General features: G+C 40.6%; 1 protein-coding gene across 6 annotated transcripts in view; it reads left to right on the top strand.

Annotated features, from left to right (window-relative positions):
* The window catches only part of GRAMD2B (GRAM domain containing 2B), a 121,196-nt gene that overhangs the window by 42,201 nt on the left and 60,982 nt on the right, over positions 1–18,013 (top strand). For 3 of the 6 annotated variants that reach the window (XM_086410557.1, XM_086410555.1, XM_086410554.1), the window contains exon 1: positions 2,579–2,790. The exons of the other annotated variants lie outside the window; for them this stretch is intronic. In XM_086410557.1, coding sequence (XP_086266683.1) covers positions 2,708–2,790 — 83 coding nt within the window. In that variant the 5' untranslated portion in view covers positions 2,579–2,707. Of the gene's footprint in view, positions 1–2,578; positions 2,791–18,013 lie in introns of those variants that run through there. 6 annotated transcript variants of the gene reach the window in all.

The raw sequence follows: 18,013 nt of genomic DNA, 5'->3' as shown, positions 1-18,013 counted from the left end.
AAACAAAGCCCTAACAACACAGGTAGTTGAACCAAAAGATTACTGTTAAAGAAAGCCAGAAACTTCAAATTAATAAATTTAGCATTTTTCTATGTAAGGGAAGATGCAAGAATCTGGGTTTATTGAAATAATACCTTTGATGTGCACGTTACCTGTCTAGGGCCAGTATCCTGTTTTTCTCCATCGTGAATCCCCTCAGGGTGCACAGTTGTGGGTAGCTCCAGTGGCTTGTTGGCAGGCAACATTTTTCCTCCACAAATAAATGTTATGGTTGCCTATTCTTTGTAATTATTCTTAAATCTAAAATCATTTTTAAAAGAAAAATTGAAAGCAGCCCCAGAGCATAGAGTCAGTCATTTTTTTCCCAGCCATAAAGTTAAACCTCCAACAATAAGGTTTTATATTCGTTTTTCTTAATCCTAACTACTCTGTAGTAAATCAGAAATCTACCAACACATACCTTATTTGCTATTGTAGGGGAGCAAAATTTGCCATTCCGAAATGTATCCATTTGGCATGCAGATTATTTCAAGCTAAAAATAATCAAGGCTCAAAAGATTGGAGAAGAATCTTTGACCTCTCCTCTAACTGCCAAAGAAAATTTAGCTAGAAGACCTGATCCAGGAAGGGACTTGTCACTGTAGATTACTACAGTATGATACAAACTAGGCATGTACACAGGGAGGAACCTAAGCAGAGTCTGTTTGTTAAAATTCCTCTCTGTGTTCCATTGTTTCTGTATGGCCCAGCAAACATTTTATCAAATATTTGCTCATTTTAATCTTTTTGTGAATGGCCTTCCTTCCCTTTTGTGGATAAGAATGTTGCCTGCCGTATTAGTAAACAACAGATATTACAGCCCCATCAAGTCATCAACCACATGGCACCCACAACTGTGCACCCTGATGGGATTTAGGATGGAAAAAAGGACACTGGCCCTAGACAGTTAAGGTGGATATCAAGGAACGATTTCAATAAATACAGAGTCTTGCATCTCCCCATACATAGTCAGTTCAGTCAGTTCAGTCGCTCAGTCGTGTCCGACTCTTTGTGACCCCATGAACTGCAGCACACCAGGCCTCCCTGTCCATCACCAACTCCCGGAGTTTACCCAAACTCATGTCCATCGAGTTGGTGATGCCATCGAGTCGGTGATGCCATCCAGCCATCTCATCCTCTGTTGTCCCCTTCTCCTCCTAGAAAAGTGCTAAATTCATTAACTGAGATGTCTGTTTTTTCTTTGCATGCTAAGGCACTTCAGTTGTGTCCAGCTCTTTGCCACATTATCAACTGTAGCCCGACAGGCTCCTCTGTCCATGGCATTCTCCAGGCAAGAATACTGAAGTGCATTTCCATGCCCTCCTCCAGGGGATCTTCCCCACCCAGGGATGGAAGCCACCTCTCTTATGTTTCCTGCATTGGCAGGTGGGTTCTTTACCACTAGAGCCACCTGGGAAGCTCAATTATTCTTTGATTAAAATTATTCTTTGCCAAAACTCCTATACATCCCGGCTCTTCCCTTACTTCAAGTCAGCCTTTTAGTACTATCTGAAACGCTGTCTGTTGGGCTTAAGTCTGCCAAATAAAACATAATTCTCAACTTTTAGATTGGGCAGGTTTTTGTTTTTGTTTTTGTTTTGTTTTCAGTTGACACTTTGAAGTCCCAAATCCCTGCCTGCCCTATTCTCTTTTCTCAGGTGGCTCATAAATCTCAATTGCCTGACTTGGTCTTGGGTCTCATATGTTTGCCTGCAGTTCCCTGAACGCAGGTAATTAAATTTGATTTTATCCTGTTAATCTATCTCACTTCAGTGTAATTCTTCAACTAGCCAGAAGAACCTAGAAGGGCAGAGGAAAGTTTTTTCTTTCCTCTCTCTACTAAGTTAAGTGGATGTTTAGAGTAATGCCTGGAACATGGTAGCTCTGAGTAAGTGGATGCTCCAAACACAAAACTTCAGACAGAATCAGCAAGATGGGGAAGAAGAGGCATTCGTTTCATTGGCTGGGTGCATAGTAGGCAAGTTGCTGGTGAGATTGTGATGGCTGCTTCTCCATCTGCCCCTCTGCCCTCATCAACTAGGAAGGGTTAACCAGGCAACCAGCTCATATCACCTCTGCTGCACGACCGACCTATTGCTTAAGCTCTGTTAGGCAGTCCTCAAGAAGGCTACTCCCTGCTTGAATAATGTGGGCTGGGGAACAGGCCAGCCTACCCAGCGAATCCGTGCGCGATAAGCCCTATGGTTTCCTGTATCTACAGCTGGTTGCCCACTGTTCAACCTCCGTAGTTACAGTCTAAATAGGAGAAGAAAAAAAAAGGCCCAGTTTCCTAGGAGGCTACTTATAGGGCTCCGGGTTAGGCAACTGTTTCACCTGCTTGGCCAATTAGCTTCCTCTCCCAGAAAGACGAGTTCTACAGGTTTCCTTTTTCTCTTCCTCTGCCTCCTGGGTTGGGAGGAGAGGCTGTCACTTCGCTTCGACCCTCCCCTTCCCTCCCTCCCGGCTCGGCCCCTCTCGCCCGGACCAATCGCGCCGGCCCGAACGTGTCCAGGTTGGCGGCCCCCGGCGCGGGCGGCCCGGATGCACCGAGCGGCCCAGGGCGCGGGGGAGGGCGCGGCGGGCTCGCGGGGCCTGCAACCCGGACGGTGGGAGCCGGGGAAGCGGGGAGGAGGAGACGGTGTGAAGGTGCCCTCCAGACGTGGCCCTGATGACCGAACTACAGCAAGATGTGGACGACACAAAGTCTGCCAAAGTGCTCGGGAAGAGGGAGAGCAAAGTTGGCTCAGCCCAGTAAGTATCCTCCGGTGGACCCAGCCGGGGCGGGAGGACGCGCGCTGCCCAAACTTCTCCGCCAGGGGCGAGTTGGAAGTGGACACGGCTTTCTGGAGCTTTAAACGTGGACAGACTTGTGCTTGAACTCTTTCTGTGGCGCCCGGCCTCTTTTTTTGCCCCCGATTCTATAGTAGAGAAAAGGCATGGCAGAGTTTTGTGGAATGCACTGCAGCATGCATTCCCGCGGGGCTGGGAATTATTTGAGCCGAAAGCACCGTTGGTGTTTTATAAATCCCTAGGGAGGTCTGGGGCGAACTTTCAGATTTCCAAGCCGAGAAACAGCGCTTCACATTTATTCTAATTGTCTTACTTCTTAAGGACGCGTGTGGAGATGCCGCTGTCCCGTAGATGGTATCTCATCAGTAGCTTCACAACGATGCGTATTTTGGCATTCTGATTCGGACGTGAGGGTGTTTTTCCCTCATCCCCTTCCCTGTTTACCCTCTAGAGACCGCAAAAATAGTGGAAAACATGAAACATGTTTTATTTCTCCCCCTCAAAGACTGCCTGCCTTTGTTGGATACTTAACACAAACTTGTTACACAGTTTTTAAAAGTGTATAAAAAGGGAGGATGCGGGGGTGGGGAAGCACAATAAAAGTATAACAAAATAAAACACAACAAATATTGGACGGTGACTGTCGTCTTAGAGGACTCTTGTGGGTAATAGGATTTGCACATTGTTTGACCTATAAACTCTTCTGGTTTAAGAAACTCAAATATTTGATCACAAGGATTGGCTTCGTGTAACATTTATCGCGTGTACTTAAAAAAAAAAAAAAATCCAGCGTTATGGTTGTTGTATGATTGTTATTCCTAAACTCTTCTTTTAAAAAGGAGAAGAATCTTTATTTGCTTATTTTCTGCATCACTCTAACATTAAGTAGGAGTAAAGTAAATATCTAAATAAGCCCAGTTTTACTTTTTATGGTACCAAGCTGTTGGGTATCTAAAATGCTTTATTGATACTAATATAAAAAGATGATACACTTTTTAATAGTAAAGATTCAATCCAAAAAAAAAAGAGAAAAGATTTAAAAAATCCAATCCCCATCATTCATTATTTCAGCACTTACTGGTTTTTTAAAAACACAGCCTGGTTCAACATAAAGATGTGCATTTGCAAAAGCATATTCCACCTATTTATTGAAGTTTGAGCTGACCTTTTAGAAAAAAGAATAGCTTTTATTCACTGCTTTGATTTGTGGTTTCAAAAGTTTTGGTCACATTCTCTTCCAGTGTCTGCTTTCTTTGGCTTCTCTTACGTTTTCCCTCCATCTTCGTCAACATAAACTGATGTTCTTTCCTTTCTACTGATTGAAAAAAGATGATTGAGGGAAAAATTCCTATAGGTATAACTCTCACAACATATTCTTGTTTCCTCGCCCTCAAATAAAATCCATATTTTATACTAATAATTCAAACCCAAGAAAAAGATGAACTAGCAAATGATGTAGATTTCCTTTATACTTAATCATTCTTCTATGAACTTTACTTCCCTGAATAAGAGGTGTCACCATTTCATAGATGTCTGAGGTGGTAATGGGCACAGGGAAGACTGGAACTCTAAACTCCTAGTTCAAAACTCATCCAAAGGCAGTATTTATTTCCAGCTACATAAGGCAGAATGAGTCAAATCTACCCCACAGATCTTAAGTTTTAAGTTGTCACATTCCTAGTCCTTTAGGTACTCAGTCAACGAGCTCATTTTGATTGATTGCAAACATCTATTATAGACTAAATGTCTGCTATTTAGACTAATTTAGTTAAACTAAAACTCTTTAGATATTGAGAAAATAATTATGTAGAATATAAGCACAACAGCACTGAAGCTCAAGGCCCCAAATGGCCAGCCCCTTCCTTTGAAGCCCATTCTATTTCACAAATTCATTTCAGTTCTATAAATATTGGAATATTTACTGTTTCTTCAATAACGGTGGGGGAATACAAGAATGAATGTGATTCGGTATCCATCCTTCTGTACCTCCAAGAGTAGCGTTTAGGGGAGGCACATATGTGTATTACCATTAAACGCAAAAGAATCTATAAAAAGTTTGGCCTACAACTGAATCTTCTCCACAGTTCGGATGTTTATCCACTTGGCAGTCCTTGGTTTATTGGGGTTTTGGTTTGCTTTTCCCAACAAAATGGTAATTCCTAGATCCATTGAAGTCACTTCTGATTCAGTCTAAGATTTTAGACACCATTTTATTCTGAGCTCTTAACCTCTTGCTTTGGTAACAGAATAAATATCATTTAAAGACATAGGTAGATATATTATCACAGTGATATTGCTGTGATGACTCCATATTTGAAGTCATGGTGACATTTTTATGCTTGGAAACTCAAGTCTAACTTCTCTGTTTTGAATTTCCTGTTTTAGATTAATTATCACTAAACTCCCAAGTTGTTGAAACCTGGGTGTCCCAAGGGACATTTTCTTCAAGAGTGTTAGAATGGCTTGCTCCCTCCCCAGTCTCTACATCTGTAACTTCACCCACAGGAGCCTCATCACCTAAGACCTTAGCCTCTTAATTAATAATAGATGCCAATTATGGAGAATGCCTGCTATGTTACAGACCACGTGCTCAAAACTTCGCATTCATTTTCATACAAATTCAGGTCGACACTATGACTATGGCCATTTTTAAGTAGTAACATTGAAACTCTGAGAAGTAACTCGGCAGGCAGAGACACAGTTAATAAGAGAACAGCTCATATTCAAGTCCAGGACTCCTCTAAGTCTAGAGCCTGAACTTGAATCTTTATCTCTACTCCTATACTTCGGAAACTTTGATGGCCCTCTATGACCTACTCTAAGAAACAGGGTCCTCTGCCAAGATTTTAAGACCATTGGTGATCTGGACACACATAGACCATTTCCTAATATACGTTTCCTAGTACTAGTCAGCTTGCACGGAAGCTCGCACCGATTCTGCAGCCAACAGTCACAGCAGCAGCTCTGTAATTCAGAGGTGATAACGCAGAAGAATAAGTAGTATTCAGTCGTAGTACTGAATCAAGCTTCCTCATCCTTCCTGCCTCCTCAGCTCTATTACTTTGCTCAAGCAGTGTGCTCTCTTCTTTCTCTTAAGATACTTCTGTAAATCAGCTCAAGCTTTCCTTCATTTAAAGCCTCTCCTATCACTGGCCATACTCTCCTCTTTCTTACCAGTGCTCGCTTTGTATGTATGTGGTCAGCCCAGAGACGTGAGCTGCTACTGTTATTAATTTTTATTAATAGTTAATGTTTACATAACATTTAGTATGTACAGAGTACTGCTTTGTTAACATGTATTAATTCAGACACTAGTCCAGTGTACCTTAGTTAACTGTCCCCAAATAAATTGCAAACTCCAGTCACATTTTTTTTGTATTGAATTTCTCAAAGAACTTGGCAAATAATCACTTTCAGTAACTATCTGTTGATGAACTATGAAGGCTAAGACCCATCCCACCTACTTAAGGTATGTAATATGCTTATAGCTGACTTTCAGTTTGACTATCTCAGGGGAAATTATACTTTTAATCAAATTTTCTGTCAGTAGCAGGAGAATTTTTAGATACCTTTACTTGCCTGCGGAGAAGGCAATGGCACCCCACTCCAGTACTCTTGCCTGGAAAAGCCCATGGACGGAGGAGCCTGGTGGGCTGCAGTCCATGGGGTCGCTAAGAGTCAGACAGGACTGAGCGTCTTAACTTTCACTTTTCACTTTCATGCATTGGAGAAGGAAATGGCAACCCATTCCAGTGTTCTTGCCTGGAGAATCCCAGGGACGGGGGAGCCTGGTGGGCTGCCATCTGTGGGGTCGCACAGAGTCGGACACGACTGAAGCGATTTAGCAGCCATAGCAGCAATTACTTGCCTGAGAGCTGTGGCTTATTTATTCATCTTTGTGCTAGAAGTGAGACTGCACATTTGCTTACCACCAAAATACATATTTGACTTAAAAAATAACACTCCCCCTTTTTTTAACCAAGAATTGGTAGTTTTCGCTACATATTTCTTTTTGAGAGCCTAGTTTTTCTCTGCTTTATCTTTTTCATTCTTGATTTCTTTCATGTTCACAATACATAGATATTTCTAACATAGACTAACTTTTTTAGATACACTTTTATGTCTTAAAGTCTCTGATGGATCTAAGTTACTTTTAATGAATTTCAAAAAGTATCTAAAACTAATACAGAATTCTGGGCAGTTGATTCATATTTCAAATAATGAATTATATCACATATATACTTGTGATACAATTTGGTTTTTTTAATACTAGTTTTTTTAGTACACAGCTGTTGATTTATTTTTGGCTGCACTGGGTCTTTGTAGCTGCAGGCTTTCTCTAGTTATGGCGTGCAGGGGCTACTCCCTAGTTGCAATGTGCAGGCTTCTCATTGCAGTAGTGGGTTCTCTCGTTGCAGAGCACAGGCTCTAAAGCAGTGAGCTTAGCTGTGCCTTGGCATGCCCACACGAGCAGGGATCTAACCTGTGTCCCCTGCATTGACAGGTGAATTCTTAAATATTGGACCGCCAGGGAATTCCCTGCAGTTTGAATTTTAAACATGTAAGCTTTAATACCTTAGGACATAATAATTCTAGAAATTTATTCAGTTTCTTATACGTGGAGAAAGAGAAGGTAAATGAAAGAAAAAGTGAATTTGCTCAGTCGTGTCCGACTCTTTTCGACCCTGTGGACTGTAGCCTACCAGGCTCCTCCATCCATGGGATTCTCCAGGCGAGAATACTGGAGTGGGTTGCCGTTTCCTTCTCCAGGGGATCTTCCCCACCCAGGAATTGAACCTGGATCTCCCGCATTGCAGGAAGACTCTTTAACCTCTGAGCCACCAGGGAAGTATGCAATACAAGCATTTTTACCTTAAAAGGAAGTTCTCTGGGATTATCAAGAAATAATAATTATTTGCGACATATACTTTAACTTTAAATAGTGAATTCAAGTAAAAATAAATTACCTGTAGTGAAGGTATTTATCTTCCAATTACATTGTCCTTGTGGGTACTTGACAAACAGAAGGGTTGCAGTTGGGGCTTGATCTTGCATTGGAAGCAAGAGGAGTAAAGATGAATACTTATTGAATGTAGCTTGATTTTTTAGTGCTTTCTTAACTCCAGACTTTGAAAGTGCCTATTTAGTAAGAAAATCTCTATAATTATCTGTATATTATATATCTTCCCATAGGTGTGTATATTTTTTTTCTTTTTTAATTCTAATTTTCAGGTAACTCTGACAGGATGTCCACGGTACTTTTTAATATAAACTTCTGGATAAGAGGAAAAAATTATAACATATTAGAAAATATTTAAATTATATTAAGGTACAGTGCTTAATTGAGGAGTTTGAAAAAATGGAGAAAAATAAACAGTGTTTTAGTTTGAACTGTTTTGAAAAGAAATTTAATGACCCAAATCAGCTCCATGGCTAAATGTCGTTAGAAATTGCTAATTTGTCAAGGCAGTACAGATTAAGAACGCAGGCTCTAGAAAACGAGGATTTGAAATATGACTTTCTTGTCTTCTAGGAATGTGACCCTGGAGGTGTTACTTAGCACCTCCAAGCTTTGTTATATAAAGAATAATAAAGTCAGCTGTGGGAATTCCCTGGCAGTCCCTGGTTGGAACTCCAAGCTTCCGCTGCCCCAGAGCACAGGTTCAGTCCTTGGTCGGAAATCCAGCAAACCCCATGGCACGACAAAAAATAAATAAAGTCAGCTGTTTCGTATAGGTTTACTTTGAGGTTTAACTGGGAAACATCAGAAACTCATTTCACCTAGTTCCTGAAATGGTTGTGAGTAAGTGAGTGAAGTCACTCCGTCGTGTCCAGCTGTTTGCAACCCTGTGGACTGTGGCCCGCCAGCCTCCTCTGTCCGTGGGATTCTCCTGAAATGGTTAGTGTTCCAGAAACCATGTGGTAGTGCTTGCTGTTGAAGGTCTGGGACATGCTGTGGGGTGGGGAAGAAGCGTGACATAAAATGTACTTAAACAAAATAGTCAAAATTCAAAAGGCCTAGTTCTAACAGTCACAGGTGCCAGTCCTGTTAAGTAAGCCTCTGTTCCATCAACTAGACTTATCTGGCACTCATGATAGCCACTAAACATTTCCACGAATCCAACTTGGCAGCTTGGTCGTTACTTTATGCTAAAAGGATCCCACGCCATAACTCTTCAGTGGCCTGCAAGCTCATTTCCATGTTGCTTACTGATTTGGTGTTCTCCCATCTACAATCAGGGCTTCTCAGATGGCTCAGGGGTAAAAAATTCCACCTGCCAATGAAGGATACACAAGAGACGTGGGTTTGATCCCTGGGTTAAGAAGATTCCTTGGAGAAGGAAATGGAAACCCACGCCAGTATTCTTGCCATGGCGTCACAGAATTGGACAAGACTGAGTACACACACACGCACACAGCTATTATCAGTGCATTTCTCTCTGACCCATTGATTATACATCCTGCGTCCTGGTTCTGAGCTTTTCTGCATGGCTCCTCATCTTTTTTCCTTTGATAAGCAAGCAATATTAATAGATTTATTATTATAGGACGCTTGTAAGAGATGCTGGTGGGGAAGCTCTGCCTCATGGCTCCTCATCTTTAAACTGCTGAGTTGTTTCCATTAGCTAAATTTTCAGTAGACTTGTCCTTCAGCATCTTCCTAATTCTTTAAGTGCCCAGCTTTAGGCATTTTACACGTTTTCAAGTGCCATAAAGCACAGGTCCTCAGGAGAAACTCCTCCACCGCCACTTGAGTGACTTAAAGTGACTTCTTCTTTGATTAGGAGAGAAGAGAAGCAGAACCAACTTAAACTCCAGTCCCTAATTTATTAATAAACTAATTCATATGTTCTCATTGGTCACTCCACACATACTAGAGGTTCCCACATTCACGATGGGACACGATGACCAAAGATGCTGGTGATTTTTAACAGCTTTATTGAGGCATATTTTACACATCATAAAATTTACCTGTGTCAAGTAGACAATTCAGTGACTTGTAATAACTTTACTGAGTGGTGCGCCATCACTATAACCAGGTTTTAGAACATTTTCACACACTTCCTCTTTAAGAGCCATTGGGCCCATTTATACTAACTACCATTAGCACGACATAAATTGTAGTTTTAAAAATAGTTAAAGTTCATCCCCAGCCCCACTATTTTCTGTCTCTCTAAATTTCCTGTTTCTGAGCTTTTCATACAAATAGAGTCACATGTAATTTGTGACCTCTCGTGTCTGCTTCTTTCACTTAATATCATGTTTTTGAGGTTCATCCATGAAGTAGCATGTGTCAGTGGCCCATTCCTTTTCGTTCCCGAATAGTATTCCACTGTGTGGATAGACCATTTGTCTGTATGTCCACCTGTTCATGAACATAATGTGTAATGCTGCCTTGAATACTTGTGTGAAAGTCTTTCTGTGGATATATGTTTTCATTTCTCTCAAGCATGTACCTAGAAATGTGATTACTGGATCATATTGTAACTCTGTGTTTTAACTTTTTGAGGAACTGGCAGACTGTTTTCTGAAGCAGCTACACCATGTTACATGCCCACTAGCAGTGTATGAGGGCCCGTGGTTAGATTTAAGAGAAAGTACTTCCACATAGCAGGGAAACAAGACTGTAAGCACCTTAAAGATATGTCAGTACCTTACACTTAATAACATAACAGGTATCTGTTGCATTGTTAACTGAGTGACATTAATACTTACGATTTTGAAAACTTACCCCAAACGACAGTGTTAAAAAGTTAACTCAGGCTGTCATACTTGGGACCTGTTTTTGCAATCTCTTAAAATTTTGCAGGTAACATTTATTACTGGATTATTTTTAATGATGAAATTTACAAAGAAGAGATTTTTAAACAAGACTATAGCGTTCCCCCATATGTGCTAACATATTTAAAAGCTAAAAAATTAAAACAGTATAGATAGGTATAAAATGAAAAGTGAAAGTATTCCTCCTCTCTTCTACCTGACAGTTCCTGTTCCTTGTCTCAAAGGTAACCACTTGCCAAGAGTTCAGGTTTTGTTCTTTTTTTTTTTTTTAAATAATGTATTTTGTTTATTTATTTGGCTGTGCTGCTGGCTCTTATTTGCGGCACTTGAGATCACTGATCGTTCCAGCATGCAAGATCTTGTAGTTGCAACATACAGGCTCTCTTTTTTAGTTGGGGCCTCAGAATCTTTAGTTTCAGCATGTGGGGTCTAATTCCTTGACCAGGGATCGAACCTGTTCCCCTTGCATTGGAAACACGGAGTCTTATCCTCTGGACCACCAGAGAAGTCCCTTTGGATTTTGTTCTTATGCTATTGTCATTTAAAGCCAGAGTCAAGTTTTTTTGTTGATTTTTCTTTTTCTTTAGAATAGCCACCTCCCAGTATGACTCTTAAGTGTGCTGTACTTGGCACAATGAAGCACCTCGTGAGGTTGTCAGGAGGATTAAGTGTGATCCTACAGTATCTGGACTGTACACCATAAGAGAGCTCAATAAACAGCAGCCATTATTCTCATGAGCAACTTTTCCCAAACTTCTTTGCAGAATAATTAATTATCTAGGTGACCTGGGCTTCTCTGGTGGCTCAGAGGTAAAGAACCCGCCTGCCAATGCAGGAGACACAGGTTCCATCCCTGGGTTGGGAAGATCCCCTGGAGAAGGAAATGGCACCCTACTCCAGTATTCTTGCCTGGGAAATCCCATGGACAGAAGAACCTGGCAGGCTACAATCCATGAGGTCGAAAAGAGTCAGACACAGCTTAGTGACTGAGCGTGAGCAAGATGACATACAGAGTTTAAATATTGATGAATAAATAAATCCATGAGAACAGAGGTTTGCCTTAGCCAGGTAGACTTGGAGTGTTAGATGGAGGAGTTGATGTCCTACTGACCTATCCTCAAGTTACCAGTTCATCTTCTAATCTTTTCTTTGCCTCTGTCCTACCTGGATGAGCCTAGAAAGACTTCTGGTCAAATGAAGCAGCAAGAAATCTGGACTACCTCGTGAACAACTAGATAAAAGTCACAGTAGTGACGAGACAAGAGCAGAGCAGAGACCAGAAATGGAGAAATGGAAATGTGACATTGGAGGCAATGAGTAAGCAGATGGGGAGAGAATAGAAGAGCTTTAGAAAGACGAGAGGAAGATTGAGTCATACTGAAAAGGTGAAAAAACAAATGGTACTTCACCACTGACCTGTCTAATCTCCCCCTTCTCTCCTGAAAGATGCTCCTCCTTGTCTCTCCCGGTGCTGTTCTGTGTCTTGTCACTGAAGCTGGGTGGCTGACATGCCTCTCCTTCCCTAATGGAGATGCTAATCTCTGTACAAGTGTTGGTGTTTTCTTAAAGTCTGTGTATGTCAGGTTTATGATTATATCCATGTTTATTACCTTCTGGATTTTTCAAATTGTGTCTTGCATCCTGTTCAATGAGTTAAAAAATGGGAAGAACTCAGAATACTCTAATTTTTGTGTCTTTTACTGTTAAGGATTATTATCTGAAAACAGTTATCTTATGATCCTACAGATTATTTTGAAACATCTAATGTGTAGAGCTATAAAAGCTGCATTGTGAGTTGAGTTGCCATGTCAACAGTGAAGGAAAACTATTCATCATGACAACTTTTATTATCACTGTACTGTTTCTGTAATTCATAGGAAAATGGTTCCTCATTTGATCTTAACAACTTAAATGTTTGTATAACATGTAAGGTGGTCCTCTGAGAGCCTATGCAAACTGTCAAGCATGTTTTTTCCCCTCCCTCTTCCCCTTCCGCTCATCTGAAGTTGAACTAGTTTTTACATGAACCTGGTAGATAGCTTATATTTTTTCCTGATTTGATCAGAATCTTTTCTGAAATTGTTATATACAAAGAATCACAACACATTTTCTAAATTCAAATTCTGAAATCACCACATGTCATACTTCTCAACAGAACCTGAGATGAGAGAGTAATAAATGGTATATGAGCCAGGAGAAAGGCAATATTTTAACAGTTGATAAGGACCAGAGAGATTTGCTCATGTTGTCAGCTGACATTTATTAAGGAGTTCTGTGTATTGGGCACTGTGCTGTGTCATGGCAGTGACCAAGATGAAGATGGGGCCTTTGCCCATACAAAAAAGAGTAAAGGAAAGGAATATTTTTTGGGGGGATTTCTTTCAAAGAAGAAACTAGGTAGCTCCAGAAAATGTATATCAAATATAGCAGCTGATATATTTAGATGAGATGAGATAATATTATTGTTATATGCTAGATCCTTTTCAAAGTACTTGTATATATACACATGTACAATGGAAGGGACAGTTAGCATCACATTTTTATGCATAACAGAGACACAGTGACTTGCCCAAGTTTATAATAGCTGTTGAAATGTTGGAGCCAGAATTCAAATATAGGCAGTCTAATCTGAGCCAGGCTCCTAAAATCATTAATTCTACAGGCTCACTAGAGCTGGGAAGAGCGAAAAATGCAGAAGACAAAGTGGCTTCCATTAGGTATCTGTGCAGCCCAGTTTAGATTTGTTAACTTTTATAGGTCTGCTTTCTCAACTATAAAACCAAGACTCATTTCCTTTCTTTCTCATTTCCTTCCTTTCTACAGTTCTAACACTGAAAGGATTTCTAATGGTCTTTTAGAGGACAGAGTAGAGAGAGCACCTGTAGCTGCCAGGTGGGAGCCAGTGCTCTGTGTACTGTCAGACACAGGTGCCTTTCTGGATTCTTTTGTCTCTATCTGAGCTCAGACCTGACTATGTAGACCTGAAACTTTATTGTTTCAGTTCCAGCTTCACATGGTGATTTGCAAAGCAGTCATTCAGATTCTGATTTTTAAAAACCATGCTTAGGTTCTTCTTTGCAGAAGTACATAGTGTTTCTGTGAAGTAATGTGACCGATTTTGTTTTTAAAACCATGTGAATTTTTTTAAATAATTGCCGAAGGGACCAAGAACTTTTGTAAAAATTCTGCAATTGCACAGAATCTTTTTGAAATTTTTGTGAAGTTACTTTCAGAGCCTGGAGCTCATTCTTTGAATAGTCATAAGGTTGGCAAATCCTCTTTCTTTGAAAATGAATTCAACTTTGGGAAACAGCCTGAAACCAAATTTGGTGAATAAGAATAGTTTAAACACCTTTAAACCAGTCTATGGATAAGATCATTTTTGATCCAAAAAGATGTGACTATAAAATAATAAGTCGGAATTTCTGATGAGACTTACAAACCAATTTCTACACCCAATTTAGGCTTATTACTTTGTAACCTCATTATGAAAACAGTAAAATGTTCTACTTATTGTTCTGTTCTAAAATCTTCTTCAGTGTATATAGACAGTGACGTAAGCAAAAGGCTCAGCTATCACAATCATCTTGTTCTCTCTTCTGCTTCGTTACACACTGTGGGAATTTGTATACACATTATATTTTCTCAGGTCCACTCCCCATATCCTCAGTTTATACCAGATGGACTTTCCCACTGGTGTATTCAAGGCATGACTCATGCCTTTCCCATATGATAGCAATCAATTAGCTATGAAGCTTGTGAGGTTTTCCATTTTTCTGTTCTTGTTTTTTTCCCATTCTAATTACCTGCTAGTTAATATCTGTGAGCTGACTGGTCTACTACCTACCAGTCCTGGAGCCTACTTAAAAACAAGCATATTTTGTTATTCCCTTTTCTTGCTTTTGAGTTGGAATGGATTCCTTATCATAGCATATCTCAGATCTGATTTGAATCTCGTGTTGTTTGGTAACTGCTATGTAACATATCTCTACTCTTCTCTAATTCAGTGTAATTAAGCAAGCATTTCTTTTTTTTTTTAATTTTAATTGGAGGCTAATTACTTTACAATATTGTGGTGGCTTTTGCTGTACATGCACATGAATCAGCCATGGGTGTACATGTGTTCTCTATCCTGAAACCCTCCCCCACCTCCCTCCCCATCCCATCCCTCAGGGCCATCCCAGTGCACCAGCCCTGAGCACCCTGCCTCATGCATCGAACCTGGACTGGCGATCTATTTTACATATGATAATATACATGTTTCAGTGCTATTCTCTCAAATCATCCCACCCTTACTTTCTCCCACGGAGTCTAACAGTCTGTTCTTTACATCTGTGTCTCTTTTGCTCTCTCGCATATAGGGTCATCATTACCATCTTTCTAAATTCCATATATATGTGTTAATATACTGTATTGGTGTTTTTCTTTCTGACTTATTACACTCTGTATAATAGGCTCCAGTTTCATCTACCTTATTAAAACTGATTCAAATGCATTCTTTTTAATAGCTGAGTAATATTCCATTGTGTATATGTACCACAGCTTTCTTATCCATTCGTCTGCTGATGGACATCTAGGTTGCTTCCATGTCCTGGCTATTGTAAACAGTGCTGCAATGAACGTTGGGGTACACATGTCTCTTTCAATTCTGGTTTCCTCGGTGTGTATGCCTAGCAGTGGGATTGCTGGGTCGTATGGCAGTTTTATTTCCAGTTTTTTAAGGAATCTCCACACTGTTCTCCATAGTGGCTGTACTAGTTTGCATTCCCACCAATAGTGTAAGAGGGTTCCTTTTTCTCCACACCCTTTCCAGCATTTATTGTTTGTAGACTTTTTGATAGCAGCCATTCTGACCGGCGTGAGATGGGACCTCGTTCTTAATCATGTACTCTGTGCTGGGAATGCATGACTGAGAGAGATGTAGACAGTGCATCTGAGTGAGAGTTTTAGGAGCTCTCAGTCTGGTGAGAGGAGCGTGGAACACACATACACACACACATACACACACCCCCCACACACAAGCAATATTATGTGATAAAAATTCCGCAATAATTCTCAAATGCTAATAGAAATGGTATAGCTCATTACCTCCACACAGCTCCCTTAGAGACTTTGAGTGTCATGTGCCAGACATAGATTCGTCAAGGAATTGGGGGCACCACAGTAAGGAGACTTCCATCTCTCTTCTACACCTGGCTTCTGAAAAGTTTGCGGGTTTTGTTTCTGGCCTTTTTTTTTTTTTTGAGGTGAGCTGAGCTAAGTGCTGGTGTCTAAAATGCAGCTGATGGGTAAGAAAGAATTTGTCCTCAGCTAAGGGAAAAATTATTCCAGGCGAGGGGTGAGCAAGGGCAGGCTTGGAAGTTCAAATGTGTGTTTTCGATGAATCCTTAGGGTCTGCTGTGGCTGGACTGTTGACTGGTCGGGGCAGGAAAGCAGAACTGGGGAGGACCTGGAGCCCCCATTTACCAATAGAATTCCCCTGCTTGGCTCTCTGTGCTTCGCTTCTGGCTTTGGCTATACTGTTGATTCTTTGAACTTTGGGGAAGCTGTTTTCTTTGGTCTTCAATTAACTCCTCTATAAAGAGAGAGGGCTGAGTGACCTGATTTGTTCAATCCCTTCCAACCTGAAGAGTATGAGTTCTTTGAAGAAACTGCCCTACTTCTCTGCGCTCTTCTGGAGCCTTTATGTGAAGAATTCTATCAGACTGAACACGCTGAGGAAAGTGTTTTGAATAAGAATAGAATCCTCGCTTTCTTACTTGGTTTGGCCTCTTTTTTTTTTTCCTTCTTTTTGGTTAACTTATACTTGGCTAAGGCAGACTGCCGCTGAAACATACCTCAAGTCCCTCCCACATATTTATAGATACACATCAGCATCCATGTTGGTTTTGGACAACACTGGCTTGCCCTTTGGCTACAGGTGGCAGGACCACAATGCCTTCTGAACAACTTGTAGTAGAAAGGTCTAAGCAAGTAACAATGTAAAACCTATATAACACAAACGGGGAGCAAATTCATTACCAGTGGCACTGCAGGTTTCTCTGGTCTACTTCAAATCTGAAAGTAATCATATATAGCACTTGAATACAAAAGACAATTTAAAGTTAAAAAGCCCTTTCCTCAGATACGAAGTCAAGGATACTAGCTTATCCTTTCCAATTAGTAAGTATTAACAGCATTTTAATTGGAAAGAGTAAGCTGGTGTCCTTGACTTGGTATCTGAGTCAGGAAGATCCCTTGGAGAAGGGAATGGCAACCCACTCCTGTATTCTTGCCTGAGAATTCCATGGACAGAGGAGCTTGGCGGGCTACAGTCCATGGGGTCCCAGAGTCGGAGACAACTGACTAACACACACACACACACACACACACACACACAGCAGTTTAACACACTTTGTATCCTTAAAGTACTTTTATTTGTAGCAGTAGTTGGAATTTAGCACAGTTTTTGTGTTAAGTGCTTGACACTATCGTCAAGCACTATAGTGTGTTATAGGAATATTAGGATATAGTAGATGTGGACCTTGCCCTCAAGAACATCACAGCAGATTTCACTATAACTTGAGCAGTATCTTACCATGACGCTAAATACCAACTTCAGCCTATTGTGATAAATAAGAATATTGTACGGGCATTTTAAGAGAATAGTGGAGAACCAACCAGCCCAGTGCAGGGATTGTATAAAAGCCTTCTTAGAAGAAATGGTGATACCCAAATTTTGAAGGAGGAATAGGAGTTAGTTAGCTAAAAAAAAAAAATTAGAGAGATCATTTATTCCAAACAGAATAGCCTAGATGAATGCAGAGTAATGTGAAACAGTCTGGTGATTATGGGGAACTAATATTACTAGAACATAAAATATATGTTCAGTGGCAGTACCTGGGCAGACGCAATGGACTGAAGGAAGGTCACAGAGGATGACCTTGTATGCCATGAGAAGGAGCTTGGACTTACCTATAAGACATGGGAGTCACTGAAAGGTTCACACAGGTATGTGATAAAGTCAAGTTTTAGTTTTTCAGGTCCAGTAGCAAGGTTTAAAGTAGACTTGATGGAGAACAAAATAGGAAGCAAGGATTAGCTGTCTGTGAAACAATCCAAATGAGATTGATTTAGTAGGAAAATGGGAGAACAGGTTTGAGAAATGTCAAGGAGATAAAATCGGAAGAACCAGGTGATGGATTGGATTGACAGAAGAAGGAAGGTAGAGAGACTCTTATCTTCTTTCTCCATGAAGGCTGCATGGATTGTGATGCTGTTAATTAAGCCATGGAAGATAGGAAAAGAGAGATTGGGGTGGAGGTTTGTTCTGTAATAAATATATTTGGTCTTTATCCCCAGTTTCTGGCACAGAGTCCCAGAATTGGAATTTCCTGATAGGAAGGAGTGTCCCTTATTATTC

Source organism: Bos grunniens, chromosome 7, assembly GCF_055505025.1.
Source record: "Bos grunniens cultivar Pamir isolate PY7600 chromosome 7, Bosgru_T2T1.0, whole genome shotgun sequence".
NCBI classification, from domain to species: domain Eukaryota; kingdom Metazoa; phylum Chordata; class Mammalia; order Artiodactyla; family Bovidae; genus Bos; species Bos grunniens.
This window is presented reverse-complemented; position numbering and strand designations above follow the sequence as displayed.